Below are 15,400 nucleotides of genomic sequence, written 5' to 3' on the forward strand. Positions count from 1 at the left end.
ACCTATTTTACTTAATTGGATTGATATTGCTAATAAAATAGTGTAAAGATTAATGAAGTATCCCTCATAAAGCCGTAAAAATCGCCATTTTGAACCATTTATCTTAAAATTCCGCATTTATTAATCTCGCACCTACCGATTATCCTGGTGGGTATACCATACCACACATCCCGGTTGCACTAATAAAAATTTGTTGCCCCTGACTGACAGTGCCTACTTAACTCCGTTTTTGCTCATGACTACAAATTGATTAATATATATCCTCTATTTCTTACACATTTAGCGGAAGAATACTTCTCGAAGATTTCTTTTTGAGTTCCGAAAATGCATCCCTTTTAACTAAGAACGGCACCAAGATGGACAAACCGGGAAGCTTCTGCATTGATTACTTCATCGACAAGGACAAGTATATCCCGATACTTTGCGACGTGAAGGAGACTGTGGATGCTGCTGTAGACGGGGGGACGATGGATCCGACGGTGCGTACAATTCTCCCCAAATATTTATGTCCCAAAGCATTTACAGGCGGTCCTCGACTTTCGTACAATTCACACTTTCGTACGTTCAAAATTGACACCTTTTACTTGACTTCCGTACGCTAAATTCGGACTATCGGACGTTGGTCTGTATTTTTTTAAAATTCCCGCGATGTTTATTGCGCATCCCAACATTCAATTGTTTCAAATGACAGTATATGCGAACAATACGAACGTTTACAATGAAGGGAATTGTTTTTAGTTGACTCAAATCTAGGTGACTTATTTGGGAGAACGACTGCCTGCTTTAGGCTCCTTCATCAAGAGAAGAAGAAAGCCTTCATTGGAGAGATTTTTCAAAAAAGTTGACTAGACATCATCAAATAGCTTTCAATAAAACTAGTAGGATCTTATTTCGAATTGTGTTTTTTCATTTGAGGGCTGTTTAATTCAAGTACACCTTCAGCAACGATATTGCGTATTGCACGAAATATCACCCAAATTCCGTTAGTCTTTTGTCTTTTTTGAATGGCATGCGAGATATACGCAATCACGAATGTCACCTGCCGGATGTCGAATTTTGGTGTGAAAATTAAAAGGCATCCCGAGTGCGGGTTCAACAATTACATTTGGTTATGCTTCTTGATATGTCTTTTCATTTATAATGGACGTAACAAGTGGAATGTCAGTTTAAACGGCAAGAGGAAGTTTCACTCGATAGCCAACGGAGTTCTTGTTTTTTTTTTTAACTTTTATTTACAGTTTCCGGAAACAGCGGCCGCGTATTTTCGAAATAAATCAGATGATTTGAGGAATATTATTAACATATTATTAAAATTTAGTGAATTGAAATTAAATCCGTGGAAAAAAATGTTTTAGTGCATATATATTCCGCTCTTATGTAACGTAACCCCAAATTAGTATTGAAGTCAATGGTTCGACTTTCGTACATTCGACTTTCGTACAAGTTCTCGGGAACGCATTGTGTACGAAAGTCGGGGACTGCCTGTATATACAAATTATATGTATGTGCATAAGCATAAGGAGCGAGCCAATGAAAAAAAGAGTAAATTAAAAGTTCATACTCATTGTCAGTGGCGGTTTTGGATGATTCGTATGATCGGGCCCCTCTTCTGGGGCTTATGAAGGGACCCATGTTACCAGGAGGTTCAGGAATAATTTAGGAAATTGCAGGACCGGAATTGGTTTTTCCACTATTCTGGCTCTTAAAACCTATGTAAAATTTAATTAAAAAACAGCAATTTTGCAAGAAAAAATACTACGAAAAATAAGAATTGCACAGCTTATAAAGGTTCTGGTTATATTATGGTTCTATTACATATTTAGTGAATTTTTTCTTTGAAACTGCGCTGAATTAATAAAAAAACCTCTAAAATAACCTTGTTGAATAACTTTTCAAAAAAATATCAGGTTCTCTTATTTCCAGGCACCTTTATTTTAGTTATTTTTTATATAATCTTTTTTACGCTCAGTATGATGTGATTAAATCAAATTAATGAAAATGTAGTATTTTATAATAGCAAAAAAACTCTGGTCCAAGTAATGTGAAATACAACTCAAACCATTCTCACGTTTGAAACTTGTTGCCATGCATTTGCATATATATTCCATTGACTCCCTTACAAGGATAAAAAAAACTTTGATAAAATCTTCTTGGGTTTCAACCAGGTTAACTCAGTCATATAGGCTAATGTTTTGGAAGACGAATTGTCTCCAATTTTTCTCCCATTAGACTTTCATTGAGTAACACGCCTTGAAAATGGGAGACAAGTCGTCTTCCAAAACGTCGGCTTATACGACTGAGTTAACCTGGATGAGAACCCGAGTAGAATTCATCAATACAATTCACCAGAAGAAATTAAGATCATTTATAAAAATAAACTGTTTAAAAAATAAATATCATAATTTTTTTATAAAATAATGGGAGGGGGGTCATTACCCCTGTGACTCCCTGGCACCTTTATTTTAGTTATTAAAGGGGGAGAGTGAAAACATGTTATCGTGAAGCTTACAGTAGGCACTGTCAGGACAATATATTAGTTTCCGATTCGACGTTGAGGTATACATTAAGTGCAGAGCCAAAGAAGGGATGCGGATGTTCCCGAATATCTCGGCCACTGTTAAGATTTGAACTCTGGATATCAGGATGGGAAATAAAGTTTTAAATTGGCCTGATTTGAATTTTCCTGATCAATTATTCTTGGTGAAGAAAATGATTTGGCTATTTTCTCTCATAATTGGTGATTTTCATGAAAAAAAACTTTCCATTTTAGGTCTTAAATCGAGAATATAGGTAACTCTGATTCATATTTTATTGCTGAATTGCATAATTTGATCCAAATTTGTTTATTCATCAATGGAATATTAAATAAATTCACTCTCTTGATAAAAACATCTGCTATTGTAGCATTGCAATTTCTCTCGTCATTGCCATGGCTTCAGGCCAAGGGTCTCGGGTTCAAACCCCGGGTGAAGCCATCAGACCTCCCAATAAATTATAACCTCGAAGTGCAAGATGGCCCAGGAAAAGGAACTGGCCCTTGTACACGAAAATTTTATTGTGGCTTGGGCCAAGTTGAGCTCTAGCAGTGGCGGATACAGAAAAAACTCATGGGGGGGGGGGGGCCCAACATATCTTGAGTTGTCTTTACTTTTATCGTAATAAAAGATGATCAAGTCGCAGGCAAAGTATATGAAAATTGTATTTAAAGTGATTATAAAGATGTAAAAGACAATGCCATCTTATGATATAAAAAAGTTACAATTGTGGTTTTGCAATGTTCGGCAATACAAGCGGACCCGCAAGGGAGGGGCGCGCGCCCCCTGCGCCCCCCATCTGTATCCGCCACTGAGCTCTAGTCTTACATGATATTCACCTGTACTTAGGTTGAACCGTTAAGTGACAATGATGTAAGAAATGGCATTATACAATAATCACCTACCAGCTAATTCTGTGCCAGTTTCGCTACGATTAATCTAACGTCATTTTTTTTTCGTTAGACTTTTCACCTGTTTTTTGGAACTCCAATGAGATCGTGAGACTTTATTCAGGCCTTTTTAATGATGGAATAATTTTCAAAAACCCTGTTGAATCCCCAATTTACTCATTTACTCATGGATAGGTCAGAATAGAGATCAACCTAGACTAAGTCAACAGTTTATGAAAGTTACATTAGATATAAGGTTAGGGATTCTAAGCCACCTTGAAGTTTGAACTGAAGGATTTTTGATGCACTGAATAGTAGAGGCCTTCACGTTGTAGAAATCCATCTTGCTGATTTGTGAATGAAAAACTTTGCTGTTTCTACAATTTGGAACTTTATTTTCCTGACTAGTTTCGATACACTGTATCATATTCATAGGACTAACAGTACAAGTAGCGTCGATGTGGGTTATATACTAAAAAGGGGAAGAATGGAAGGGGTGAGGTGGGGAAAGGGGTGGGGAGGGGAAAGGGGTGGAGAGGAGATGTCTGTAGAGCGCTACATTGTTGCGCTTCACGTAGGAGGGGGGGGTGGGAGAGGAAAGGGAAAGGAAGCGTACTTAGGGAAGGTGGCGTGGGTTAGCATCATGGGGATTTTTTGGGTGCAAAATTGGGATGTCCGAGAGGGGGGAGTGGAATGGGAAAAGGTGGTCATTAGTGATGGACTCTTTCTTCTTGACTATTCTTAAAATTTCCAGTTGCTCCCTGATGTCCATTTTTGACCCTTTCTTCACACGGAGCAGCAACTCCGGGGTGAAATCCGCCTGATGTCCTTCTTCAAGGAGGTGGGAGGCAAACTGGGACATCCCCGTTTTCTTGATGTAGTCTCGTCTGTGTTCTTTACTCCTCCTTTTTTTATTTTTTTTTTATTTTTTCTCCTCAACCACAAATGACAAAGGATCGTGGCGACGCCTGAAGTATGTAGGACAACCCTCTATTAAAATATGAAATTTTCTCAAAGAAATGAACATTCATCCGGCTTACTACAATAAAAGGAATCTAAAAAGCTTGCTTCCACCCATCAAAGACTCCATAAACCCAGCCCTCCATAGTGGGGATTACCAACTAAAATGCAGTGATTGTGACGCCAAATATGTACGTGGGACAAACGGGGAGGAACCTAGCCATTAGAGGCGAAGGACACAGACGAGACTACATCAAGAAAATGGGGATGTACCAGTTTGCCTCCTACCTCCTTGAAGAAGGACATCAGGTGGATTTCACCCCGGAGTTGCTGCTCCGTGTGAAGAAAGGGTCAAAAATGGACATCAGGGAGCAACTGGAAATTTTAAGAATAGTCAAGAAGAAAGAGTCCATCACTAATGACCACCTTTTCCCATTCCACTCCCCCCTCTCGGACATCCCAATTTTGCACCCGAAAAATCCCCATGATGCTAACCCACGCCACCTTCCCTAAGTACGCTTCCTTTCCCTTTCCTCTCCCCCCCCTCCTACGCGAAGCGCAACAATGTAGGGCTCCACAGACATCTCCTCTCCACCCCTTTCCCCTCCCCACCCCTTTCCCCACCTCACCCCTTCCATTCTTCCCCCTTTTTGGTATATAACCCACTGCGACGCTACTTGTACTGTTAGTCCTATGAATATGATACAGTGTATCAAAACTAGTCAGGAAAATAAAGTTCAAAATTGTAGAAACAGCAAAGTTTTTCATTCACAAATCAATGAAGGATTTTTATTTGGGAGTTTCCAGAAGCTTCTCCTGAGATTTGAATTCAGGACCCTTTGATTTCTAGCTACTTATATTAGTTTTTCTTCCATGTTAACATTGCCTTGCACCAGAGGATGAGTCAGTGAATTGAAAAATGTTTTGTGTCAAATAAGTTTGTAAAAACTGCTGGAGTATTTCAATCTTGTTCTTTTGTCTTACCATGCACAGGCTGTGACAGGGGCAACAAACTCATCAGCAGAGCAAGAGAAGGACACGTGCAAGGAAGTAATGTACATCCTGTATCCGATGGGGATGATCATAAGTATAATTTTTCTCTCAATCTCCCTCTTCGTCCATGCCTACATCCGTGAGTTGAGGAACCTCCACGGCAAATGCCTCATGTGCCACATATCCAGTCTTCTCATAGCCTATGTCTTCCTCTCAACCGTGCAGATTTTCGGGAACTACTTCGGTGAAAAGTTCTGCACAGCCGCAGGTGAGTTGGTGCAGTATCTACTACACTGGCTGACCAGAGAAATATATTGGACTCTTTTTGCATAGCTTCCAAGAGTGCTAAAGAGTTCCCTCCACGCTCTCAATAAATTAATCTCTTTTATGAGCAATTCTGATGCAAGTGTGCCAATTAATATCAATGAACCCATTTTTCCTGTTGTTTTTCTTCAGTCAAACCTTTTATCACTACCTTATCTTCGGTTTTCAAGCTCATAGTTTTATTTAAAAATTGAGCTTGTTTGGGTTTAGAAGGTTTTTGCAACCATTGGAGATCATGTGTGAGTGCCGAAACACCCACTGTAGATTTACCTGTGCGGCTAAAACAACATTTGTAGCATGCAACATAATAAGCATTTCACATGCATTCTGCTTTCTAGAAACTAATATTATATTGAAAAGTTGCCTCCGCATCATATTTTTGTGTAAGTATGTCCTTTTAAGCATTAAACACAATGAAAAGGAATTCTTAAGTGACCCAAAAGCTATTTCTGCCACTTTAATAGAAGTTCAGCAAAAAAGATTTAGAATTTATATACTGAGGCCAATGGGATCGTTCAACAACATGAGGCTGTTGCTAGTAACAAGCTGATTTTTGTTGGAACAAGGTTAGCTTTTAGGTTTATTCAGATATTCATACAACAAAAAAGTTCCATTATCAAAGTGAATACACGATATAATAATTCCTGTTTAAGCCAGCATAATTTTTAACTATTAATGGCTAGCCTACATCATAAAACTTGTGCCAGCGTAATTATGGGTGTTCTTGAGAATCCGTGTAAAAACTGATCCTTTACTCATTTGTTTCCAGGATTAATTGTGTACTTCTCATTTCTCTCCACGTTCTTGTGGCTGAACATCATGTGTATTGACATGTATATTACATTCAGGTAAGTGACTGGAATTCTTTGGGAAGGACTTTAAAATTTCTTGATAACTACAAACTATGCATTATGAATAATATCTCGATTTTCCACATTCACATCAATGCTTTTAACTAGGTCATGGTGTAACAACCTTTTCTCTGTGAATGACCTCAAGGGCATTAACTCAGTTATGTAATTCTAAACTATGCATATATGGAATGGCTTTAATTCAAAGAGATCTTTTAATAATATTTGCAAATATTTTTAAGATCTTGTCATCATTGGATTGTGGCAGTGTATATTTTTTGTATGTATTGTAAAAACTAAATGAGTGAACATTGGAGCTATAGGCATTTCACTATCGCCTGAATGCATCTCCATGTCTTTGATCCACTCACTCAGATAATTGAATTATACCAATTGTAATTAAATTTCTCAGTGTCCTTGCACATCATGCATGAGGTTGTTTTTAATATGCTGTTCACTTATGTATTGAGATTCTTTTTGGATACTGGGTAAATGAATTGCTTTAAAAGAAGGCAGGCAGTGAACTTCATTAGTGGAAAGAGAAAGGAATTGCTGGAAGGTATTTCTTCATTAAAATTTTTGAGGGTGCCTGTCATGGTATATGGTTAAAAACTTTATGGGCTATGTTGTCATGTCAATGTTCGGGTGGCCCCAACTTTCCCGAGTGATGCTGATTGTTTTATTAAGGGAATCTGATGAAGTAGGAAATTTTATTTATGTAATACATGGGAATATTTGTCAAGGCATGGAGAGATAGGGAACCTCCTATATTCTCTTTCATCAGATTCCCATGATAAAGTAACACACATCAGTCGGGAAACATTGGGACCACCCGAACTTCCACACCACAACATAGCCCAAAAAGTTTTTACCTACCATAATAGTTATATTCTACTTACACATGCTGGTTCAGTGGTGGATACATATGGGGGGCGCACGCCCTCCCCTTAGCGGGGCCATCCGCATTGTCTAACTCTTCACAACAACAATTGTAACTTTTTTAAATCATAAGATGGGATTGTCTTGTATATGTGTATTATAAATTTAAGTAAAAAGATCTTGCACTTAGCATGTGACTCAATTATTAGCCATTACGACGAAAGTAAAGGTAGCTCAAGATATATTTTGTGCCCCCCCCCCCCCTTGAGTTTTTTCTGCATCTGCTACTATGTTGGTTTGCATAGTAAATGTTGTTAATCACCCCAGCCTGTCCCCCTTCAGAAAAATTCGCAGGATTATTCCAAAAATGAAGACCAAGTGACGAAAATTTATAGATAAATAGTTGAACATTTTGACACTGGCATAATCCCCTCTCCCTGATGCTGGTACATAACTACCAGTCCACCCACATTGCCTAACATTGCAGAACCATAGTTTTACCTTTTTTATATCATTATGTGACACTGTCTTGTACATGCATCTATGGAAAATCGTAGAAATTTTCTTCCTCATAGGAAAGTTTTTCCTTTCTATAGAAGCATTGATTTATGGTTTCGCTAGCAGTAGGACCCGCCCGCCTCTGTGATAGTGTGGGATTCCTCTTCACTTCCCTTCTAACCCTATCCTATCCCAGGAAGCGTAGTCGGGCTCTCATCACGGTGGCGCTTCCTTCCTTTCTCCTTCCTTGTCCTCCCCCTTCTGCGGTGCAGAGGTGAAAAGCGAAGGCTTATAGGCCCTCCCCCGGGAGTGTAACCCCGTGAGCCTGCCCTTGAGTCTCGTTTCACTTGTCATGTACATTCGTATTACCAGTTTTAATGAAACTTTCTTAAACTTTGTGTGTGACTTAATTATTTGTCATTACCAGTGGCGCCGACTCCATGGGGCCTGAGGGGGCCCGAGCCCCCTCAAAGATTCGTTTGGGGGGGCGGAGCCCCCTCAATATTTCAAGAAAATAATTAAGTTATATTATGCTTTGTAAAATCACAAAAATATATTGGTAATTATTATTTCCCATGTTTGACGATAGTTACCTTTTAAAATAAATTCAACAATGTGTTAAAACAAATAATTATAAGGTGAGGCAGGTTGACTGAATCAGGTGGTGTGAATCATGATAGTGTTTCGGTGCTGCGACACACTTTGAATTTAACCTCTTCCCGGGGCAAGACCTCGGATATGGGCCCCCCCAATATTTTTTATAAGTCGGCGCCCCTGGTCATTACGACAAAATTAAAGGTAGTGCAAGACAGGGGCACAGCTAGGAATTTAGGCTAGGGGGGTTTTAGGCACAACTAATACTTACGGGTGTGGGGGTATTGCATACCTACCAGGGTACGCAGGAGTTGTGGGGGCCCCTCCTCCAGAAAAATTTGAAGGATAATGGTTCAAAATGGCGAGTTTTATGGCTTTCTGATGGATATTTGATAAATCCTAACACTATTCTATAATTAATACTGATCCAAATAAGTAAAATGGATTAAACTTAAAACTTTCTCTGAGCTCTGGGGGGAGGGTTTTATCCCCCAAAACCCCCCCTCCCTGCGCCACTGGTGCAAGATATCTTTTACACCCTGAGTTTTATCTGTATCCGCTACTGGTGATTTCCCCCTTTCTACAAAATGTTCTCCTTATGTGCATGGAAGAAACAATAAAGAATCGTATTGCTCATTCAATAATTAAAAATATCCCTCAAAGATGTTTTTCTGGTGAAAATTTTGATGCCCTTTGTTTTTTTAACTCGCTTCTTTGCCTCAACAGTGGTATGCGGTCTATGGCTGGCAGCAACCAGGAGACAGAAAATAGAAAGTTTGCCATGTATGCTGTGTACTCCTGGGGTATCCCATCCATCATCTTGATGATCACCTGCATTATGGAGTTTGGTCCCGTTCCAGATTACTTCCTGAAGCCCGAATTCAAACACGACTGCTGGGTTAAAAGTGAGTTTCCTTGCACTGTAAATGCGTCATGATGACAACATTCTTTAAAGAGGAAACTGAAGGTCCTTACACAAATCATAGCTAAACAAGTAGAATTAGGAGATAGTCTCTGCTAAAGGTGGAAAAAGAAGTGCCTCACACCACCGTCATACAGAACAAAGCACTTGCTGCAATTGGTGTCTACCACAGATTAGTGTCCAAGAATATATTTTAAATTGAACCAAAATAAACACCATAAGTCAAGTATTATTTGCAATGAAAGTTATGTGTGCTATAATTCATTTAGGTTAGCAGGTTATGATAGCAAGAAGACTTGACTATGATTATCAAATAAATCACATGGTGTGAGGCAGTAACTCCAGATGTGCTTTGTAGAGTGTGGGAGAAGTTCGATGACATGTAACTGGACATCATTCCTGTAGCTCATATAGGAAATATTGACCATTTATGATTAAAAAAATGAAATTTGAGAATATACAGATAATTTTTTGAAGTTATATTGCTCCTTTGCTGGAACTTTTTGTGAAATGCAAGTATTTTTAACTGACGTATCCTTATATAATCACCCAGTACTTAGAGAACTTTTTCATTACATGTATTTGTCAATTTTATGAAAATTGATTTTCCTTCCATTACATATTATATCAGGTGGCAGCAGCTTAATTGTCTACTTCGTTGCCCCTGTGGGTTTAATTATTGCCTGCAACATTCTTCTATTCATGCTGACGGCCCGCAAAATCTATATTCTGAAGCGTGACACAACGTTGCTCAAGAAAGGTGAAAGCAGACGACATCAGTCAGATGGAGATGACAGCAATCAAAGGTATGAGAAATGGTACTTATGTAGGTACTCATTTTTCAATGAATATCTTGCAGCTGGAGGAAACTTGCTCATGATTAAATACAATTATTCTCTATTTCAGAGGAAAGAACAATTAAAAACAAAATGTCATTTGCTTCAGCTTAAACGGAACATGAAACACCACATATTTTATAGGGTGGTGAGGGCATCAATAGTCCCGAGTATGGAATTATCGAACAATTAATGGTTTATTACTTTGAGACACAAAAAAATATATTTTCCACTTGCATAACATACACACACATTTATCGAAATTAATTACCCTGATGAAGATGAGGTGAACGAAAAATGCACAATATGATATGATTCATTTACCCCCCCTCCAAAAACAAAAAGAACAATTCGTGATTTATAGAATATGTGGGCTGAGTTTACAATATGCCCAAATCAAGTCTTTAGGCTACTTTCGTGATCACACTGAATCAGATTTCTGACAATGAGTCAACAGTTTGTTGATAGATACGGCGCACCGGGACAGAGAGAGAGAACCAATATCCTGGCTACACAATTTGGGAAGTAATTCGGGTCTGGGCGAACAAGCACGAGGACGGGTCGCTAACTGCGACGTTCTTACGGTTTCGTCGGAGCCTGAGCAGTAGGAGCCGTCAATGATGCGACGAGTTGGACCCAAGTGTCCGCGGGATCGAGGGCTGTCTTTCTCCCCACCTCTGGGCGTTGGTCCCGTCTGTCGCTCGTCTGCAATCTCGCTCCGCTTCTGGCTATCTCCGTAGAACAATCTTGCCCTCCAACAGCACTCTCTGGTCACCCCCAGAAATGACGACCATCAGGCACGTCACCACTGTTGTTCTCTCCCCGTCGACCGGGCTAGGATTTCTCGCCTTTAGGCTCTCTCTCTCCGCGGATTTATACTCATGTGGAGGGGAATGATGCACAAGGGATGGGGTTTTTTGAGGTAAGAGGGGTTTCACTTGTGCCTCTCCGTCGAACCATCGGTCAGTGCTGACCAACACAAAACACTCGTGAATCACATATACCTCATGCCCGGGGCATGACAATCTATCCACACACACACAGTCATAGGCACGCTCACCCACACATATGCGATCATCCCCTGCTCGGGTTATAGCTCAGCGAAAGAAATACTGGACATATGGTCGGTATGTCACAATATATATATTTATATAAATAGGTATGTGGCCGATCGAGGAGAACGGACAAAAATGACAGTTAGAAAAACACAGAAACACAGCGGGTCCACTCGCTGAAACGTCTGCAAAGTTTTTTGTGAGTGTCTTTCTTTATGTATTTCTGTGTTTTTCTAAGTGTCATTTTTGTCCATTCTCCTCGATCGGCCACATACTTATATTATCGCTTAGTGCGCTTTCCTCAAGACTTTATATTCATATAAATAAATATATATATATATTATTTTATTGATACATAGTACAGTTATAGGCTTATGGAAAACCACTCTGTTAATTTGCTAAACAATTTTGTATTGCCCATATTAACTTTGCAAAATAAAACAAATATGTACAATTGAAGTGGATTTTGTGATGACGAAAGCCTACCCATTTTGTAATCTTGTCCACCAACGTTACACATGCTAAAGCTATTGCTGGTCAAATGGAAAGTATTCCTATTTTTAAATATGTGATTCCTTTACAGGTGCATGCTTTATCTGAAACTCTTCATCGTCATGGGCGTAAACTGGGCCTTAGAGATCATTTCCTCTCTTGTCGGCGGTGAGTGCATCTGGCTTCCATTTGATCTCCTGAACACCTTGCAGGGAGTTTTTGTGTTCTACATCTTCGTATGGAAGATTAAAATACTCCGGAAGCTCACCAAGACTTTGTGTCCCAGGTTGGCAGTCAAGCTGAAGTTCGTGGTGCCAAATACCACCCTCAACTTGGACCCTGGCACATCTGCCTCCAATGTCTCTTCTAACTTGGTCAGCTCATGTATTGATGACAGCAAATTCAAGCTGGACACTGTGTCTTCCACGGTTTCTGAGACGGCACCGTCGGGAGAGGTGACCACAGTCACTTGAGCCTCAGTTTTGGTGGACAGCCTGGAAAATTGAGTCCTGCCACTCAGGTGGCCTTTCTGTGTACAATCCTTTGGGATGGGTGACATATCCTCCCAATATATGTATTTTTTTTTGTGGCCAAAAGATACTTCAGTCAACAGAATGAGTCTGTCAGCCCTGAAGGACCATAATTTGCATTCACCGCATTTAATTTTCCCATGACCTTGGTCAAGAAATATTCTAGCTAAATCTTTGAGTCTGGGAAGAATCTTGAAAGTTGTGTATGGCTCAAGTGGATGGCAATTTGTTTTGCTAGTTATATTGTGGGGTTCATTGTGGTGGCAATATTTTTAAATTTACTCTTCCTTTTAGTTTCTAAAGGGGGGATGATTCTAGAGCCTGTAAATCATTGCACCATTGGAACTGTCTGAAAGGTAGCTGAAATGAGGGCAGCTTCATAACTGGGGAGGATCAGATTGTATTGCTCTTCTAGTTTTCTAAACTGTAAAATTTCTATGGTGAATATTTGAATGAAAAATGTCAGCTTGTTTCTTCAGTATCTCAGGTAATTTATTGTTTCATTAATAACATTTGTTTCAAGCAAAACTGAAAATTGTTTTCATGCTTTCACATCAGCTTCACTCATCAGATTGTGTTAACAGTGATCCCTTTCTTGACGGTTGCTGAAGTGAAACTCAGCAATGGCTGCTTTTAGCTATGTAATTCTGGACTTCTTATAACATTCCATCCTGATTCTGGTGGAAGCTGATGTTCATGCATCATTTCCTTCATCTGACAAACAATCCACTTGTAATGTTGAACACTGTGCCTGTTGAAGGTGGTTAGCATTTCAGAGGGGTTAGTGATGAGCAAGTGCCTGGAAAACCTCCTGTTGTAGGTTTAAGTCCTTTCAGCTTAGAAGGTGTTTCCTGTTTATATATTGTGATAAGTGAATAATGAATTCAGTATTTTTTATTGTATTGACAATGTTATACCAAGAATATCTTAATCACTGCTTGCCAGTAAAATTCTTGTATATCCCAAATAAAACCTTATATCTACTTGATTTTTCATTGGCTGTGTATGTTAACGTATTCTAGATTCTAATATTGTACGTCATGACTCTATTTCATGCAAAAAAAACAACCTGAAGGTTAAGCAAGTACCAATATCTGAAAACAAAATAGTTAACGTCTTGGAAGTAGTGTACTAAGACCTTTCAAAAGGCCAAGGCATGTTGTGGTATCATCCAGATTGAGTACTTAAGAGGAGGTATTTAGTAGAATTTTCATTACTTCTCCATACATCAGCATGTCATCTCTGTTATGTCCTGTGGATACACTTGAGTTCCTGACCCCATGCCCTTGTCACATCTTTGTGTTACTATAGCATTCTTTTAATGATTTTTATTCAGTCTTGTTGAGTTACAGAGGACAGTCCCAGCAAAAGGTTATGTAGGTAAGTAATGTAAGGTTATGTTATGTAGGAATGTAAAAGGTATGTGCTGTGCAGTGGACGATTCTGGTACTGAAATAGTCAACTAATTTTCAAAAAACATGATCCCTCGATCCCGGAAAAGTGGTTTGAATGGGTGAGGGTAGAGCTCATCCAAGACTTAGCCTTAGCCATGTGAAAATGTGTACATTCAGAGTAGGAGGACCAGTCCTTAGCCACTTTTTTTTTGAGGAGCTTTCGTTGAGATGCCTTCAAAGGCTTTACCCAGGATTTGAAATGAGACCATTGATCAAAAACCCAATACTCTAACCGCTGGGTCACCCATACCAAAATCTTGCTTTTCCTAATTTTTTTCCTCTTCATCCTCTACACCTTCCACACCTACACAACAGCTTCCACACCGAACTCCTAATGGCATGCTTACGAGGAAACAATAGGGAAATTGCATACTTTTTATGAACAGTATGCTGATATACTACAGTAAACACTTAGTACCGCAATATACTTTTTTCCGCTTAAAATTCAGTTTATACACTAGAAAATGACTCCCAAAAGTCTCCCGAGTTTCGCGGGCTAAAAAATACCGTCCCCACTAACTTTGGCCGTGACGTCATAGTTCAGTAGGAGTCCAAGATCCAAGCCCAGTAGCTGCAGGTTTGGAAGAGCCACGTTGCGTTTAAAGGAGAACATGGGTGAATTAAGGAAAAATTACAAGTGGTGCATTGTTCCTCTGCGCAATAACAACCCAGAAAAAATTTTCGTCTGCATTCCCACGGAGGAAATTAGAAGAAATACCTCGATGCATGCCGTCTGTCGGGATGAGCGTTACGGAAAATTAAGCGAAACTACACATAGCACACGGGTTTATCATTTCGTTAACGAAATGATAAACCCGTGTGCTATGTGAGCGAAGATAACTTTAATATAAATAATATTTCCATATTTCATTGACTGAATAACTTGAAACTGAGATTTTTCGATCATTCGGCCGTCGTAGAATAAAAACTCAACTTCACAACAAAAATCGAGATAGGTGTTTCTCGATGGTTACGATGGACTCAAATTATTTACGGCACTTGTTCAATTTCAGTTACGGAAGGACATAGAAAATTCCATGATGTTTAAAATCAAGGGAGGACATATGAAAATTTAGAGCAACGTTGCTCTATATTTTAATATTTTGTACGTACGTTGATCCTCATGCATTCGAGTGCCAGCCAAGAAGACAGCGTTTTCTTCTACTGTCGGCGTCAAAATGATGTGCCGCTGTACTTTGCAAATTTATATCCTGGCTTCACTGCATGCTATAGTAATGAACTTTACGTCATTTTAAAGGAAATTTTATCCTAAATTCTGCTTTATTTTATTACAAAAAAATTGAAAACTGTAGACACGGCCAGTGCAATAAATGACTCCGCGCACCGAAAAATTAGCCGTTTTGTCAACTTCATGAACTTTGCAACTCAACCTAAAGAAAACTACTACGTCTACAGCATTCATCTTCCACATTAATTTACACTCATTAGTGCGGATTAATAAAATGGCTTTTGGGTATATTTAGAACTTATATTTTGTTATAAATTAATGATATTATTTAAACTCTTGTCCCATAGTTTACCCCGAAAGATAAAGGAAGTTGTAGATGGAAAAAGAATGGAATCCAGA

General features: G+C 39.1%; 1 protein-coding gene across 1 annotated transcript in view; it reads left to right on the forward strand.

Annotated features, from left to right (window-relative positions):
* The window catches only part of LOC124158897 (probable G-protein coupled receptor Mth-like 3), a 51,886-nt gene extending 38,545 nt beyond the window's left edge, over positions 1-13,341 (forward strand). The window contains exons 3-8 of the mRNA XM_046534306.1: positions 284-479; positions 5,378-5,645; positions 6,471-6,549; positions 9,250-9,428; positions 10,077-10,251; positions 11,920-13,341. Of these exons, the coding sequence (XP_046390262.1) occupies positions 284-479; positions 5,378-5,645; positions 6,471-6,549; positions 9,250-9,428; positions 10,077-10,251; positions 11,920-12,301 (1,279 nt within the window). The 3' untranslated portion in view covers positions 12,302-13,341. The remainder of the gene's footprint in view (positions 1-283; positions 480-5,377; positions 5,646-6,470; positions 6,550-9,249; positions 9,429-10,076; positions 10,252-11,919) is intronic.
* Positions 13,342-15,400: the final 2,059 nt, after the last annotated feature.

The sequence above is a fragment of the Ischnura elegans genome, chromosome 5, assembly GCF_921293095.1.
Source record: "Ischnura elegans chromosome 5, ioIscEleg1.1, whole genome shotgun sequence".
Taxonomy (NCBI): domain Eukaryota; kingdom Metazoa; phylum Arthropoda; class Insecta; order Odonata; family Coenagrionidae; genus Ischnura; species Ischnura elegans.